The sequence below is a fragment of the Antechinus flavipes genome, chromosome 6 (assembly GCF_016432865.1).
Source record: "Antechinus flavipes isolate AdamAnt ecotype Samford, QLD, Australia chromosome 6, AdamAnt_v2, whole genome shotgun sequence".
In the NCBI taxonomy this organism is placed as follows: domain Eukaryota; kingdom Metazoa; phylum Chordata; class Mammalia; order Dasyuromorphia; family Dasyuridae; genus Antechinus; species Antechinus flavipes.
In genome coordinates this window covers 212,880,981-212,899,276 of record NC_067403.1, presented here as the reverse complement: position 1 = coordinate 212,899,276, position 18,296 = coordinate 212,880,981, and the positions used below count along the sequence as shown (strand labels likewise).

Sequence of the window (18,296 nt, the reverse complement as noted above, 5' to 3'; positions counted from 1 at the left end):
AGGAACCAAATCACATGCACTGCAGTTAGCGTTGTAACAACATTGCACCATCTCTGAAAATCACATATTCAGAACTGGAAGGGATGGGGAAACAGAGGCACATATAGTTCTTTTCTCTGTCTAGGGTCCATGTCACAGTTAACAGAATCCAAAGTCTTTCTAATTTCAGATCCAACTCTCTATCCATGGTATCATCAAGTGGCTCTCACCAGGATGGGCTCATTTTAAGAGGAAAAAAAATCAAAGCCAGAAACGGAAGCAATTTGCCCAGAGTCCCAAAGCCTGGGGAATTATGATAGACTACTAGCTAAATGTTAGACTCTCAAAGAATAACTCAAATCCTGCCTCAGATACTAGTTATATGACCACCACCAGGTCATTTAATTCAATGAGCCTCAGTTTCTTCATCTGCAAAATCAGGATGACAGCACCCAGGTGCTGTCATCCTGATTTTGCAGATGAAGAAACTGAGGCTCATTGAATATATATACACACACATACATAGAGCGAGAGCAAGAGAGAGAGAACACGCATGAGCTCTCTTTGCAGATCTTCTGGTGCTCATTAGAACATTAGACAACAGTGTCCCAAAAATCCTAGTGCAGTTTAACACTTAATCAGTTCCAAACTTAAAGGCTACTAAGTTGCACACCTGAATAAAAGTTAGCTAGGATTAGTACAGTGATTAATACCTATTCCAGAATCCTTCCTCCTATAATTCAGTGCCCTTAATCCTCCTTCAATCTCTAATAAACAGAAACTAGCCAAATAATCTTCAACTAATAACAAATTGGGGGAAGAGGACAAGGTTAGAGCAGGTAGAAAATGAGGAAACAGAGATGAGACTTATTCCAGGTTCTTCCCCAATTCAACATAGATATTTGCAGCAGGAATATTCCAGGTGGTAAATTCACATGTAGGAGTATGGAGACCTATGCCTCTGATATATATGTATGACATACTAAGAGACTGGACAGAACAAACTGCACCGGTAGATGGAATTTCTTCACCTAGGAGTTCTTTTTACCAGGGAAATGACAGGTCTAGTCTCTCTTCCTCCATCCTCTCCCCCTTCCTCTTCACTTCTCCCCATCCTCTATTCTTTATGCCCTATCTCCTTCCTATAGCTCCTATTCTTGTCCTTTTTTCTTTAGTCCCATCTTGTCCTTTCCTGTCCCATCTCTTCATTATTCAAAGAAACAAGAGGGCATAAAAAATGTCCTTACAATGCACCCTATGAATTAAGGGAGAAGGGGAGTTGCTGGGGGGAAAAAAGTACTCCAGACATTTCCTCCTTCCTCCCCCCAATAATTGTCTGGTCCCAGCCATCCACCCCCAGGGCACACTCCTCCTTGGAGGCAGGCTTCTATTATCTTCCCCCAGGCTCTTCCCTCGTGCTCTGTTCAGCATCCTTAGGTAGCTCCCAGGGAGAGGAAAGCTTGCTTCTGAGGCAAATCCAACATGGATGGGACATCACAGAAAAAGAAACTTTTCTAAAGAAGTCCTTCATGAAAACTATTCCCAGGGTCATCCTGCCTCCAAATGCTATGTGGGCAAAGAAAATGGCATGGGGTAGTAGCAGGAGCAGACTTCAGCAGTATCTACGTATGGAAAGAATGTTGGAAGGAATGCCAGAGGCCAGGATTGGGGGGGGGGGGGGAGAAGGAATGGGAACATGGAGACAGAACTTTGCTCTAGTCACTTGTCACTCCTAAGTCACTCTCTCAGAAAATGGCTACACAAACTCTGTAAATGTGCCAGGCCCTGCAGATCCCAAAGCCTCCTAGACCACTCTTCCACTAAATAGGAACTCTCAGCCTTCCCAATATGCTTAATCAGCTAAGCACAAATGAGTCCATTCCCTAAAAAGAACCATGGTAGACCCCAAAGTCTATTGAAAGAATTAATGCATTATTTATCTTCTAAGCCCTCTTTAAAAAACCTATCTGAGTAATACCAGTAAGCTCACCCACAGGCTGAGTCCTTGAACCTTATCACTGGCCCCAAGACCAGAGGCTGGAATTCCTTGGCACTCATTCTCACACGTCTACAAACTTCAACATACAGGAGATGTGGCTGAAATGCAGCTTGGGGCTGAAAGTGTCCCTCTGATTTAAGTAGATCTGAAGGGAAAAAGACTTAACTGTTTTTCTTATGAGGAAGAATTCAAATGGGGCAGAGTTGGGGCTCAGTTCTACCAGTCTCAAAATATTCGTAGTAATACTATTTATGGTAGCAAAAACAAAAGAACCCTGGGAAAGATCCCACCCAAAGGATGTCCATGACCAGAGATTGGTCGAGCAAGCCACAGTTGGTATGTTATTGTCATGGGCAATTATTGCTTTATCAGAAATACTAAATGTGAAGAATTCAGAGAATTATGAGAAAACTAAATTGAGAATATAAAACAAGCAAAATCAGGAGATTAAAATGAACCATGGATATAGTAATGACGACAACAACAACAACAAAAATACTAATGGGAAAGTGAAGAATGAATACCTGTAAGGGCAAACTCCCACTAAAAGAAGAGATGAAGAAATAAATAGATGCATCTCCTGTATTCTGGTGAATCCGTGGGTGAACTGAGAAAGGGGAATTCTACAAACATTGCAACAGGCACTGAATTGCTTGGTTGTACTTTTATATTATTCTGTATTATGGGGAGGACTAATAAGCAATTTCAGTCACAACTGATAAGCAATTCGAGTTGAGGGATTTATGTGAAGAGACTGGAGGGATGCTCCAACAACAACAACAAAAAGACTTCTGGGATTTACTGTCTTATTTATAAGGTGTATGGGGCAATACTTGAGCCTGTGGATAAAAGTCTCTCATAATGCCAGGAAGCCTAGAGTACCAACCCATTCAATAAAGTTATGAGTAAAAACGGCTCATGATCACTTATGCAGAGACTGATTGCTATGGGAAAAAAAAAAAAAACTCACACCAGGTTAGTCTGCCTACTCTTCTTCCTTCCTCCTTTCCTTTCCTTTTTTCCTCCTTCCTTCCTTCTCTTTTTCTCTTCTTTCCTCTTTCCTTCCCCCCCCCAATTTTTGCATCCCTACATTGTCTGCTCTTTCAAAACAATTCTCAAACAAAATGCCAAAATAATATCTTCAGAGTATAGATCTGCCCATCTCACACCCTTGCTTGAGAAGCTCTAGTGATTCTACTACCTCCTGGCTCTACCACAAACTCCTCTGTTTTAGTATTTTTCTCTAATCCATGCTCTTTACAAGTTAACAAAATTTGCCATTACTCCTAAAGCAAAAATCTGACCATGTCCCTCTTCTGTTCAAGAAACCCCAGTGACTATTGCCTCTAAACTCAAATGAAAACTCCTTTTTGGGCATTTAATGCTCTTTGCAATCTAGTTCCAGACTTTCTTTCCAGATGTAATACATATCCCTCTCTTTCATGCCCATTACTGTCCAAACTGCTATTTTGCACGTGTGAGATTTTTCCTCTATTCTCTGTGCTTTTGTACAGACTCTCCCCTCTATCCTTCATCAAATGTGCCTCTTAAAACTTCTCTCCCAAACTTCCAAAGCCAGTTTATATTTCACCTCCTACAAGAAGCCTTCCATGATGAGCTTCCAACTATTAATGCCTCCCTCAATCCCTGAAATCACTTTTCATTTACTTTGTATGGATGTTGTATTTATTTATATGTACTGCTTTATTTTCTCCAATAGATTGCAACCTTCTAGAGGCTTAGGGACTGTTACCTTTTGATTCTTCTATTTCTAGTTCCTAGCACTTAAGTCCTTAGGCTCTTAAAAATACTGTTGTTTGAGTCCTTTTTAAAGATAGGGTTAGCAAAATGGTAGATCTGGAAAATATACGTTTAACAAGAATTTTAGCAAAGAAGTTAACAAAGTGTCTCATAAAATCTTGTGGGACAAGATCGGGAGAAGTGAGTTGGATAATTGTAGAAATAAGTTGGAATTGGACAACTGGGCCTACAGAGTGGTACTTAATGGACTAAGAACAACATGATTTATGTGTGTATGAAGGGGGAAAACTTCTCTAAAATATGACAAGGTTTTATTCTTGGTAGAAATATAATGTTAATTTATTAATGACTCATACATATTTACCAGATCTAAAGGCAACAGGAAGCTGGGAAAGACAGATGTCTATCAGGTTGGGGAACAAAATTAGAAACCAAAAAAAAAAAAAATTTGATCAGCTCAAAAGCTGCACCAAATTCATAAGAAAACATTATAAACACTCAGTCCTACATGAGTTGAAAAAAAGGAACCTGTGATTTTTTTCCATCCAGAAGATTCTGGGAGCACAGAATATAGGGGGGTATTTACATTGCTCACTGGAGGGAGTACTACCTAAGTGACCCATCAGTGACTTAAGTGTCACCATAGCGATAACCATCAGAGATTGAAAATGAGGAGAAAGGATAGCAGAAGGTATGTATTCCTTATTTCTAAGGAAAGATTAAATCTTTCCTTCCCTCTTCATGGAGGTTATGAGATTAATAACTTCTAACCAACCTTCCTTTTTCTTCTTTTTGCCAGGAATTTCATACATATATCTTTTAGGATAGACTTATCACACCTGTAGACTTTTATAATAACAATAATGATGACAACTTATTTTTGTAGCATTTATCTTTAAGGGGATTTACAGAGCACCCCCATCACACATACGCACAATAATCCTAACTTATTGAAGGGATGGTGAGTTCTTCTTTAAAGCCTTTCCCTGTTTACTTTTGAACAAATACCTATCTTTAGAGGGCAACAAATTACCCGGCCCCTGCGTTTATTGGCAACAGAACCACATTACCCAATGGGTGTAGCTTTTTGAGTCTCTTCCAAAGAAGAATACCAGTGGAAGCTGACTCAAACAATGGGTAATTTCATGACTTCATGCAAGGTCCGATTAGAAAATGGCGCCACATTCCATTATAGTCTAGGGCCTCGGGCATTGTAGAAATTGAATTATTGCATCAGTGAAACTTCAAGAGGGGCCAAGGCCCTGAACAACAACCTCACAGTGTTCTCTTGTCTGAAATTTCTGCTTATGGTGGATGTTCAAACTCCCAATTATCCTCTGAGACTGTGCCTTTCCACTGGGTATCAGACCTGAGACAGGGCAGGAGATGTCATTTGAGAGGAATGGAACCTCCCACTCTTAAAGACTAAAAGTTAGGAAGACTATGGAATATTACTTAAAGCTTAAGGAATTGAGCTGTTCTCCCCCATTCTTCTCTCTGAAGGAGTGTCAGGCCAAATAAAGAAGTAATTCCAAATGAAGCTCTCCTGAGCTCAGATGGTTGAGGATCTATTCTTTCTTCCTCAGGACAGAGGAGAGAGCCTTGAAGTACAAGAACTTGGGACTGATGTTCTTGGAGGCAGCCTGCTAAAATCTGAGAGCTGGGACTTGTCCAGTGCTCCCAGAAATCCAATAAATAAATGTCGTCTATCCAGTTTTAAAACAAACACTGAAGAAAAGCAGCTCCTGACATCCAATTAGAGAATTTTACTTCTTAGATGAGCTGCCATCTTCCATCATGAAGACTGAGATCTTTATGATTTATCACTTAGCTTGACTCAACAGTAGGTTGGGTACTCCTTTATAAACAATCTCTCCCTTCTTACCCCTCCAATGGCTGTTTGATCATCTAACTGAATTAATAGGGGTCTCCTTCCCCATCTTGGGAAAAGGGACAGAATCTTCAGATCAGCAGATCATGAAGAGGTAGCTGACAAATCCAGAGAAGCAGATTTGCCAGGGTGGTCAAGTGAATGCAGGGGTGGAAGACTTGAGCATCAATAACTCATCACACAAAACTGCTTCGGGATTTAAAAATATTGGGACATTTAAGGACAAAAACTCTGAGTTTTGACAATGCTACATTTAACTGGCTCTTTGGAATTATGTTCCTTAATAGAGAAGGATCATGGACTATACACCTAGACATGGCAGGGACACCAAAGGCCATTTGATCCAAATTCTATAATTTTACAAGGAGGAGACTGAATCTGGAAAGCATGAAAGATTTGCCCAAGAGATTGAGATTTCTACAATCTGACTCTTCTTCAGTTCATGGGCAAAGGCAAAAAAGCCTAGCCATAGGAATCAGTGTCTGTGAACTAAGTTGGTGGTTCCAAGAAGGAACATATGCTCTTCATTATAGGTTTGGCCAAAGCTGATGACTAGGAAGGAGGGTGTTTATTTCCAGAACCTTGGAATCCTGGGTGAAAGGGTCCAGTGCAGTAACACAGACAAGCTGGCTGCCAGAAGTTTACTGAGCACTAGACCTTAGTTCCCATGCAGCATGTTCCTTTCTAATTCCCCAGAGTTGAGGCAAACTCAGGTCACAGAGCAATCAGCTCACTCCATAGATTTCAGAAGAAATAGAGCACTCAATGAGTCTCTCTGATGGAGACCTCTTAGAACTAAATGAAGTCATTTATCATGCTAAATCATCACCTGCTTTAAAATGTTTATCTAATTCACCCCAACCCAGCTTGGGGCTCTACTTCTTTTCAGCTGTTGAGCTATCTTTTTTCTTGGGGGAAAAGAGAATTGGGCAGGGAGTGGATGGGCTAGACCCATGACTTAATCTGTGGGGAATTCCTGTTCTAGAAACTCACTCTACCAACACTGGGTGCCAACCCAATCTGTAACTTGAGAATTTTCTCAAGCACTGGAAATTGAACGAACTTGCTCCTCATCATACAGCTAGAATTGGTAATAACTGACAATTATAATAATAATGAACAATAATATAAAAAATTAAAAATATTAATGTAGTTTTGTCTGGGAAAAAGGGACACTAGATATATTCATCAGAAGATAAAGCCATTTGAAGGACTGCAAAATCCTTTCTATATATTACCTCATTTGATCTTCCTAACAGTACTAAGAAGTTAGTCCTTTTATCATCTCCCCTTTAAAAATGAATAAACTGAGGCTGGCAGGTCCAGGATCATACAACTAATGTCTAAGGGGGTCTTCCGAGTCTGATACCAAATTGGTTCTCCACCATAATGCCTTTTGTTGGCTTCTCTGCACACACAATATTTGCAAAACTCAAGATTGAAGGAGGAAACAAGGTTGTAAGGAAAGGGATGCCCAGGAGGCACAAAAATCCAGAAAGCCACCTCAATTCAGAGATGTTCCCACTCTGTCCCTAGAGACATAAAAAAGATTGTGACAGAAAATGTGCTTTAGCTACATGTTCACTATGCACCATCCAGATTTTCTTTCTTCATCTGGTTTCCAAGGATTTTCCTTTATATCTTATTCTCTTAGAGAATGACAAAAAATACCAGCAGGTGATTGAGTCCAATACTTCCATTTTTCAGGTAAAGAGTTCCCTGGAAAGGGAAGATAATTGGCGCTGGACCACAGCTAGTGGTCCCCCACAGCTAACCCCCAGCCTAAGCATCTTCTCTTGGCACCCCAAGGCTTCATTCTATGAGCATCACAAGAACCTTTGCTGACAAAATGACTAAATCAAATCTGATTTTCCCAGAGATGGAGATGGATCCCACAAAGAGACCTTCTGCGCTCCCCCATTCCCAGCCCCACTCCATGAACTCCCGGGATCCTAGTAGTGAGGCAAACCCCAGGAGTGACACACCTGAAAAGATGCTACTCTCTAACATGGCAACACCAATTCCTGCTAGGTCTACCAGGAACTGAGTCGCCATCCAATCAGGGCACTTTTCTGTTACAATTCCTTTATGCATTTGCAGAGATACCTTTCCCCTCCTCCACACTATCTTAGGTCACAGGGGAATTCCTCCCGGCTTTCCATATGCAGTTAGATTTCCAAAATTGAGTTCACTTTTTGCTCAAACAGATGCAATACCATATAATGCCAGAAGATGTCATCACATGGTTTATATCAACGTTTTAATTCTCCTTACATTTGAAACTGGGTTCAACAAAAGAAATGGTACTTTAGTCTGTCAATAGTAGAACTTTAAAATTATTAAAAATAATTAAAAATTAAAATTAAAATAGAATTAAAAATTAAAATATGTTGGGTTTCTTTGGAATGCTAGAGGGCTTTTTAGGCCATGCAACACAAGGGGAATAAATTAAACAGTTGGGATGGAAGAGGGACAAGGGGAATGAGGTCAAGGGTTTCACACGAGGCTGTCTTTTTTACGTGCACTTGCCACCAAATCAACACACAAAGCTAACGTGACAAATCCAGGTACAGTTAGAGGAGCAAAAATGCAGGCAAACGAGGGTTATACCTGGCTTGGGTCTGGCTGCAATAACTTTTGCTTAGATTCCTTCTTTGGAGTGGGGCTAGGCTTTCCAGTAGCTCCTGGCACAAAGGACTGTGGTGAAATAATCAGAGTCAGTCTGAGCATCTCTAAGTTTGGGCAAAGATTACACCCGACAGGCAGGAAATCCCCCTCCCCTTTGTTCCATCCGTTGGCAATTCTGGGATGACAAGGAAATCAGCTAAAAAGGGGCACGGGGTCTTGGAGGTGAGTATATGTGACTGAAAAAGGGGGGGCCTGAAGTAGAAACAGGGTGACTCCTTGGACTGGGGTGGGAGAAACTGATCTCAAACCCCAGTCCTGTTCATCTACTACTCCCACTCTGAATGCTATGGATAAATGGCTTTTGTTCCCAAAAAAAAACTTGACATGAATGACCAAGTGGACATTGGAAAATATCCTAAAGAGGGCAAGAGGTTTTACACAGATCTATACACAGCCTCCTCCCACCCCCAATTTTTGAACCTACTGGTTCAAGACACCAGGGATTTCTCTAAGGAAGCTTTCCATCGAATATACCTTATATCACACTCATGAGCAAAGGCTTACAGGTCTGTGCTGTTTTAAGTCTGGCCTTACCATGTTAAATAGATCAAAAAGGCCTTTAATTATTAGGTATGAAGCTAGTAAAGTGAGATTCTTCAGAGGGTCAGGGTTTTTCATTACTTTGTTTGAGAAGGGCAGGATGTAAGATTTGTTTTTGATTTGGGGAGTTTCCCCCATATTTTCTACTAGTACAAGGACATATGTACATATAGGATATATTATATATATTATTATATATTTATATGACAGTCGATGAGGTGTCCAGGGGGCACTAGGAAGCAACTGAGGGCGGCAGGGGTGTCATTCATTTCAAAGGATTTTTCAGATTCCAATTCTTAGATTATTCCCTAAACCCAGAATTAATGCTTCTAGTCTCTTTGGCTCATTTTCCTGGTCTTTCTTGGGTATGTTGGGTATTTAAAAAAAAAAAATTAGGGTTAATTTTAAGGAGAAGCTCCTAAGTAATAAAAGGATGAATAAAAGGTGAATCCCATGGAGCCAAGAGGACCCACTGGAAAGCCACTGACAGAACAGCCAGGTGCCAAGCTGGGAGGATCAGTGGCAGCCCAGCAAGCAGCTTTTAAACCATCCTTCCCTGCCCTCTGGGTTTGCTAAATGAATGAACCCCGGGTATCTGTGGACAGAGGCAAGCTGCCAGATCCCACCCACAGGGAGGGCCTGGAGACAAGCAGGATAAAGGAGGGCAGGTAAGTGGCTGTCCCTCTCCTTCCAACCATGACCATGGCGACTGAGCTCCTGGGAAAGTCCTTGCCCAAGGCCTGCCTTCGATCAGAGATCAGGTCCTGTCTCAGGCACAGCTCTCAGGGTCAAGGGAAGGATGTAAGAAGACATGGGGAAGGTGATTGGACTGCCATACTTTCCCCTGAGGAGGGCAGTTGGTTGGGGGTCCCATGGGGAGCTGGGCAGGAAAGGGGCCTCTTTTTTCCTCAGGATGGCAGCAGACCAGCTGCAGAGGTACAGACTTCAGGGCAATCACCTCCAACCCAGTTCTTGGGTCCAACTGAGAAACACCTAGCATCAATGCTCCATCTCACAGCCAGGGTCAGGCTTTTGGTCCCTAGCCGCTAAAACAGATTGTAGTGGCAAATGTATTACAGGTATTATAGATATCAACTATCTGCATGAGATCCTGTCTTTGAGCTCCAAGGTCTTACTTTCCCTTACATCCTAAAGGCCACTCCAGCATCACTGGAATAGAACCATAAAATGTGGGGGCAGGTGACTGAGGTTTGAGCCCCTTCTGCAGAGGAGGTGCCCAGAGGGGACACGGATGGCCCCCAAAGTCAGAAAACAAGGTCAGGTTTCCTTATATTTCCTTTTAACAATACCCAAAATCCAATGCATTATTTATCTTCCCTTGCCCTAGGGGAAGCTGCCCAGCTAGGTTTGATCTTTGGACCAGGAGAGCTACAGAGCAATCACCAAGTGAGTGGCAGGTGCCTGCCTCCTCTTCCTCGTGGAGGACCCTGGCCAAGACTTAATGCCAGGATGCTGTGCTTAAGTAACTGCTTTCAGACCCACATGGACCTACTGAGTCAGGGGTAAATATGCTACTGTCTATTCAGGGTCTAGGAAAGACCTTCAGAGAGCACTCTCATAATCTCACTCTCAAGCTGAGTGCAACTAAAAGAAATAGAAAACTTGTATCCAGGACTCACTTCATTGCCATCATCTAACTTTTTGTGACCTTATTTGAATTTTTTTGTTCTGTTTTGTTTGTTTATTTTTGGTAAAGATACTGGACCGATTTACCATTTCCTTCCCCAGCCGAGGAAACTCCAAGAGACCTCACCAAATGGGGTCAAAATGGTCGAGGGGCTATCGCAAATTGATGCTCTGTGGAAGCAAAGCAGGGGCCAGAAAGCTATTGCTATAGGTTGCCACCTTCATATATAATGTATTCCTTATTTCCTGGTTCTGATTCATTAAGGTAGAGAACCTCTCAGTCTTTTACCATTGATTAACACTCCTGGAACAGATTCCTAGGAATTAACCCTTCACTGAATATATCAGAAGGAACCCCCAGAGCTTCAAGGCTGATGAGAATCAAAATCCCAAGGATACTCTCCCATCCCCACATAATGAATTAGTCAGTGGAGACCAAGTTTTAAAAAGCTATGTACAATCTGTGTTAACAATGTGTCAACATTCACTACAAATAGAAATGGGAAGGCAAATGGACAAAGAGACGCCTGAGTGAGATCCCGGGGGATCCCTTTATTTTTTAAATAATTTATCACCTATGTAACCAGCTAGCAAGACTGTGCTCCAAACTTCATTCTAATTAGATTGGGTTTTGCTACATAGTTCCCATTTATGCATAGAAACAAGATTACAAATCCATGATGTCTTTGTAATAAAAATGTATATTATATATATATTATTTATAGATTATATACAATATTTATATATGTATATAAATATACATATATACATATATATTACATTAAGGACATTTTTCATCCTTAGCAAGGACCCCAAACAGTTAGAATTATACATCAGCATGCTTCAGACCACAAGAAAGAATTTAATTACAATTGACTACCTTTCTGTTAGAGGAAGAAGAATCAATAGACAAGGAAGAGGAAGCATCAGTTGAGCCACCAGATGGAAGACAAGAGGAAGGAAGAGGGTGGGAGGGAGAAAGACCTTTGGTGAGTAGTTTATTCTGTATGGAATAGAAATAGGAAAATTATTATTTCAGAGGAAATTCACATCTGTCCATATTACAATGAATGAAGCAGGCGCATCATTAAACACTTGCAGTGTGAGAGAAGCTGTTTTCGCTTTGTTTCTCAAGGAAGATGGGACTTTACCCTAAGAATCCATTCGGCCCCATCTGGTTCCCATTTAAATGGCAGAAGGCTGTGTTAGGATCAAACCATTTCCACTCCAACATAATAAAAAACAAAGTAAAACAGGTTGAGCGGAACCAAATACTGGTTACTTTCTCAGCCAACAAACTGATTAGGAGTGGGATGATCCCCTCTTGTGGTTGCCCCCTCGAGTCTTGCTTCCTGAACTTGGTGCAAGAGTCCAGCTCCAACACCATCATCTCCATGAAGACTCCATGGACCCGTTTCACCTCCAAATAACCTTGTCTTTATCTTGTATGTGTTTTTGCAATTTATATAGATGGACACGTGTCATCTCCCTGATAGAATGTGAGTTCTTGGAAGGCGAGAATAATTTGCTATTTTCTTTCTAGCATCCATGGTTTAAACGGTGACGGACATACTTTTGGCATTTAATAAATGGGAGCTGAATTAAATGTGTTGTTGTCAAGACAATGATAGCCCAGGAGCTTCCAAAGGGAAAAAAAAAAGAGAGAGAGAAAGACCTAATCTGAAGGCAAATGAAGGATTCTGTGAAAGGAGGTTACTCGGGCCTAGCTACATCCTGGAGATCTCTTTGTTTGTAAACAGCCTCTCCCCAGCCCTGAATTCATTAAGGGTGATTCTGCAAATTTCCAGATTTTTCCAAGGCTGATAGTTTCCCCCTTCGGACAGCACTGCTTTTTTCAGTCTAATGCAAAATGATCAAGCTCCCAAGGGCCAACGATGCTCAGTGCCACGGAAGGACCGATGGATTGTGCTGATCCAACATGCTCTGAAGGAGGGAGCCCTCAGCCCAGCTAGTATTCCATCTGCTGCCCAAGTCAATCATGCATCAATTACCTGGGGGAAGTCCTCGCATGCAAACATGGAGGCAAGATGAGCAGCTTTCTCCTTAATATTCTTTTTGTGAAACTCCCTGTTGGCTAAGTTTTGAGCCCTCTTCTGCAGGTGAAAAACAGACAGAGACAGAGAGACACAGAGAAAGAGAAGTAGACATAGGCAGGGAGAGACAGAGATAGAGAGTCAGAGAGATACAGGGAGAAAAGAGAATGAGAAGGAGAAAGAAGGAAGAAGAGAGGAAGAAGGAGAGAGAAGGAGAAGGAAAGAGAGAAAGAAACCGAAAAATAGTCAGGAAGAGAGAGACAGAAAGATACAGGAAGAAGGAGAGGGAGGAGAAGAAGAGGAAGGGAGAAGGAAAGAGAGAGAAAACAGAGATAGAAGACACAAAGAGACAGGCAGAAGGAAAGAACAGGAGAGAGAAGAACGAAGAGAGACACACACACAGAGAGAAGCTTTAGTTAAGAATAGGAAAAAGACCAAGAAAACAGTAGTGCTAGAATATTTTCACAGGCTGACTCATAGAAAAATCAAAGTATGGAGATAAAGGGAGTGGAATTCTGTAGAGGGAGATGGCTGCATTGGCCAGAGACTCCCAGGGGCAGAGGGCAGCTAACCCAAGAACAGAGAAGAAGAGAATAGGAAAAAGGGGGAGGAAGAGAAGGAGAAGGAGGGAGAAGGAGGAGGAGGAGAGAGGAGGAAGAGAAGGGAGTCCATTTTTCACCTGGTGGATCTTTTCTTCCACGTATTGCAAGCGCCTCAGAGTGCCAATGAGAGCAAAGGCTCCAGGATAGGCGGACGGCAGAGGAACCAAGTTTCCCGAGTAGGAGGGCTGCAGGTCCGACTTGGCTCGGGCTCTCAAAGGCCTGGTGAGACCGTCGCTCGTAGCAGAAGCTGCCTTTGACTCCCTGAGCACCTGCTCAGTCATAGCTCGTGTCTGAAACTAGGAAACAGGGCAACTGGGCCAGGGCCTTCCCCTCCCCTAGGGATTCCTCTCATCCCCACATGGGCACCCAAGGACACACACACTTGCACCAACTCTGGCACACGAGGCAAATGTGGCCCAGAGCACCGGGTGGGCCCTGCAGGCCTTCTCTTTTTGGCAGCGATCACAAGGAAGCTCTTCTCATGAGCTCGGGGCAAAACCAACAACCCCAACCAGGATCGTCCACTCGAGGTAACAGGCTAGAAGGCCCGATCCTAGGAACATAGGAACCTCATTTTGTAGCTGAGGAAACAAGCTCAGAGACAGGCTCGGGAGCTAGAGAGTAAAGGATCCAATCTTCCACCAATACTATAACTGCTTTCTTGAACTGCCCCTGATCTCGTGTTCCTCATTAGTAAAAATGGAGTGTTTAGGTTAATAATAGCTGGAGTTACAAAGGACTTTGTTGTTGCTGTTGACGAGTCATTGTGACCCATTTGGGTTTTCTGGGCAGAGACACTGGAGTGGTTTGCCTTTTCCTTCTCCAACTCATTTTATAGATGTGGAAACTGAGGCAAACAGGGTCAAGCGACTTGTCGAAACTCACCCAACTAGTAAATGTCTGAAGCCAGAAGAAAGATGTCTTCTTCACTAAAGCTCTTTCACTCTATCAACTGTGCTGCCTTTTCATAGAAAGGGTCTTAGAGGCGGGAAAAGTCTATTAAATTATTCTTTCCTTTCATAGAAAGTCTAAGACATCTCACCAAAATCACCTGATCCCCACCAGGAAAAATGGGATTTTACACAAACACACACCCACCCAAACACAATTCCTAATACTGTTAGTACAGGTCATTAGAAAGGCAGAGCCTTCCAAACAAAGCTTCTTAGAATCCAAGAAAACCCATTGCATCTCTGGTGTGTCCCCCACTATCCATCCAATCCAAAGTTGGCAGAGATGCTCCTCATTTTGTTGCTCTGCCATGGCTATAGGGAGATCATCACACCACATCTCCACTGCTCTCAGGCCTCCTTCCTGCCCTGCTTAGTTCCTCTTCAGAGAAACAGGAGATTAAGCACTGATTAACTCCACCAGCTCACAAGTATTTCCTTCTTCCAGAAATGCAAATCTCTGGTCTTTGAAAAAAATATCTACCACAAGGTCATTCAGCAAAATAATTAAATTCAGTGTTTTTTCTTAACAAGTACAAGAAATACATGCTAATTGATTAAGTGTCAAGCTAATGGATAAAGAAAGACATTTGCTGTTTACCTTAAAGCGTGCCCCTGTAAAAGGGCTATCAGTAATGGTCTGAGAGGGTGGGGGATGAGGTGGAGATTACCCTTCCTTCTAAAATGAAATGTCGGCCTTGCCAGTTTGGAAGTGAGGAAGAAGCTGAAGCCCTACCTGCCTTTTGAGAGGAGGTGATGGGCTGAGTGTAGAGTCCTCTGGCTTAGCAAAGCGAGGGTTAGCAGGAAGACCAGCAGGAGAATGTAGGGCTGGCTTACCTAGGTCAGAAAGGGCTTGCGCCTTGGAGGAGAAAGTTGAGTTGAGAAGGACAACCATAGGAAACATGAAAACAAAAGGTTAAGTCAGACCGAAGGACACTGGCAGAGAGGAAACAAAGAGGAGATGGGGGGACAGCAGGACCATTGGTAAAATGGGATCACCACTAAGGAGCTTCAGCCCCTCCAGTAAACAGCCTGCCCCCCAGAAACATAAACAACAACGTATCTATCAGGCACTGGAGCTTGTCCTCTCAGATATCATGGGAAGTGGGCAGGGAATTTGGCCAGGCCCTGTGGGGGGGTCCGGGTAGGGGAGAGAAGCCTCTCAGAAGCAGCAGGAATTGTCCCCCTCATCACAGTCACTGATGCAGAAATGGGATCTCCATGCTGCCTACTGAAACCCCTCCACATGAGCTTCCCATCATCCACCCAAGTCAAGGGTTCCCATCCAGGTTAGAAGAAAGAACCTTTGAGACAGGCTGGTGTCCATTTAAATCTGAGCTCATAAACGGTGTCCAGAGCTCAGCTGCCCAGCGTCCTGACTTGACGCCTTTGTGGAGTATTTTTGCTTTGGTCAGCCAGCCTCTCCCATCCTCCAAGGGACCCAAAACCCCATCCTGGTAATTATTATTATTATTAATGATATTAATAACTAAAATTTATACAGTCAGACACTGAATGCTAAGTGCTTTATAATTATTATCTCATTCAATTTTCACAACCACCTTGGGAGGTAGGTGCTATTATTATCCCCATATTCCCCATTTACAGATGAAGAAACTGAGGCAGAGCGATTAAGTGATTTGCCCACAGTCATACAGTTAATAATTGAGGTTGAATTTGAAGTCGGATCTTGAAATGAATCAATCAAAATCATGCAAAGGACAATTCTAAGGAAAAACCCCAATCCCTGAGTCAGAGGCTAAGAGGAACAAAGGTTGGGACTAAAAACATTAGGCTGTGAGCCTCAATTTATTTTTAAAAGACGGATTCCATGATATCACAGGGAAGTCGTAAGGATTTCCCATTGAGAGGATTCCTTTTTCTAAGGTACCTGTTTTGCAAACTTTGGTCTTAGAGTGTTACTAGGGAGACAGAGTCACACTGCTAACAGATGTTGGAGCAAAAATATTCCTGGTTTGCTAAACCACAACATTGACGCTCTGGTTGGGAAATTTTAGTACGTAAAATGAAGAATAAAATGGGGCAAGTTTATGGGACTTTTGTCTTACCAGATATTTATCTGTGAGTGTGTGGAGGGAAGTGGGGAAAGGAATGCTGGAAAATGTTCTAGAGATGGGTCTACAATTCTGACAGATCAAATAAGGTTTTAAGAGCTTCAAAACAGATGCTGTGGTGTGGGAGGGGAGTTTTTCACCAAGTACAAGACAGATGCCCCAGAATCAATATCTTACCGTACCCCTTCCCCTGCTGCCCCAGGGGACACAAGGACACACAAACACACACAATGAACCTGCCATATCGGTTTGGGGGAGATCACTTAAGGCAGGATTCTCAAGCAACCTGAAGTCTTTCACTGGGCCAAGTATCTCAGCTACATCCCTGTAGGGTCAGGGTCCTCCAGGAGCACAGTCCTTGGCCCTGTGACTCACCTGTCTCAGGAGAGAAGGATTCCGATTATTCTCTTCAAATTTGGCTAGCAGCTGGTTGGCCATGGACTTAACTTTGTTTTGATTTATGCCTTCCTTCCTGATGCCATAGTCTCGAGATGAGCCAGTGCTGCGGCTAGAAAAGCTTGATGACTATAAGGGTGAAAATGGGGGAAGGAAGGCATTATCACATTTTGGAAAAGATATCTAATTCTTTTGTACATATTTAATCCATATCAAATTATTTGTTATCTTGGGAAGAGTAGACAAGGGAAGGAGGGAGAAAAATTTGGAACACAAAGTCTTACAAAAATGAATGTTGAAAATTATCTTTACATGTATTTAGAAAAAGAAAATACTACTGAACATTTTTTAAAAAACTACTTTATAAGTGATAATTTAGAGAAAAAAAATGATAATTTGGAAAAATAAAATACTATTGAAAAAATTTTAAAAAGAAACTGCTTTAAAAGTGGTTATTTAATTCTTTTGATAATATATCAGAAACTGTATTATAGAGAAAAGTGCAATTTGTGAACTATGTAATTTTTTATTGAAAGACTTTTTATAATTTTGCTTTAAAGGTTTCTATTGAAAAGAATTTGCAAATTTACCTCTAATAAGCACACACGCACGAGGATAGAACTAGGTAGTTTTTGGGGTCCCTTCCAGTTTCTGATCCTAAGTGGGCCTCAGTTTCCTCAATTGTAAAATGAATGATTGGATGAGATGTTTCCTTCCAACTCTAGACCTAAAAGCCTATCTTAATTCATCTTAGACTTGGTCCCCTCTGTAGTCAAGGATTACCAAGGGAAAAGATGGATGGGTAAAAGGAAGACCAGTATCCCACTGTATCTTATCAATTGGTTCACTCTTGGCGGGAAAAGGAGTTCCTTTTAAGTTTTTTCCCCCAGGCTAGTTTTAATGTGTTTCACAGAAGTCCTGAATATACTAACCTCTTCCAAATTGTCTATGCCTTTTCTTCTTCGCTTATTCATATCATTTTCTTCCGTGTGGTTCTCCACCTGGAACATTCAAGAAAAATATACTAAATTTAGAACCATCAAACTATTTCTAAAAATCTGAAAAAACCATTACTGGTAGAGAGGCCCCAGAACTCCCCCTAAATGTGGTCGATTATGCCTCTGAGAACAAATGTAGGGATGTTTCATTCAGTAATCAGGAAGGCTTTCTTTCTGGAAATAGGTAACAGAACTGGCTCACATCACTGGGCTTCCAAAAGCTTTTGTCTCTAACCCAAGACTTATGTTGGTTTAGGTTTTATTCACTAACAACAAGGGACCAAGGATATAAAGATCTAACTTGGGATGGCAGCAAACAATTGCAAGCTACCCTGAAGGGAAACAAGGAAGTTGGCTTAAGATCACCAAAGCTTCAGTTTTTCAGCGCCTCTTAAGTGCTCTGGGCCAGAATCTGAGAGATAGAAGGACTTAGAATCTGTTTAAGGTTTTTATAAAATTCCATTTGGCAAATAGTATTTGATTTTTTTCCAATTACATGTAACAATAGCTTTCAACATTGATTTTTTAAATAAGATTTTGAATTTCAGCTCTTTTTCTCCCTCCCTCCTATATACCCTTTCCAAGATGGCAAGCAATCTGATTTAGGTCATATATGTGCAATTATGTAAACATGTCTCCATGTTAGTTATGTTGTGAAAGGAGAAAGAAGGGAAAAAGGGAAAAGATACACACACAAAAAGTGAAAATAGAAATAG

At 41.8% G+C, this 18,296-nt stretch overlaps 1 protein-coding gene across 9 annotated transcripts in view; it reads right to left on the bottom strand.

The window, feature by feature from the left end:
- Positions 1-18,296, bottom strand: part of MICAL2 (microtubule associated monooxygenase, calponin and LIM domain containing 2) — a 163,277-nt gene that overhangs the window by 9,053 nt on the left and 135,928 nt on the right. For 8 of the 9 annotated variants that reach the window (XM_051965010.1, XM_051965011.1, XM_051965012.1 and 5 more), the window contains exons 15-21: positions 17,515-17,583; positions 16,562-16,711; positions 14,848-14,970; positions 13,239-13,457; positions 12,518-12,619; positions 11,386-11,508; positions 8,241-8,327 (exon numbers count right to left, since the gene is read on the bottom strand). In XM_051965010.1, the coding sequence (XP_051820970.1) occupies positions 8,241-8,327; positions 11,386-11,508; positions 12,518-12,619; positions 13,239-13,457; positions 14,848-14,970; positions 16,562-16,711; positions 17,515-17,583 (873 nt within the window). The remainder of the gene's footprint in view (positions 1-8,240; positions 8,328-11,385; positions 11,509-12,517; positions 12,620-13,238; positions 13,458-14,847; positions 14,971-16,561; positions 16,712-17,514; positions 17,584-18,296) is intronic. The other variant, XM_051965016.1, reaches the window with a different exon arrangement.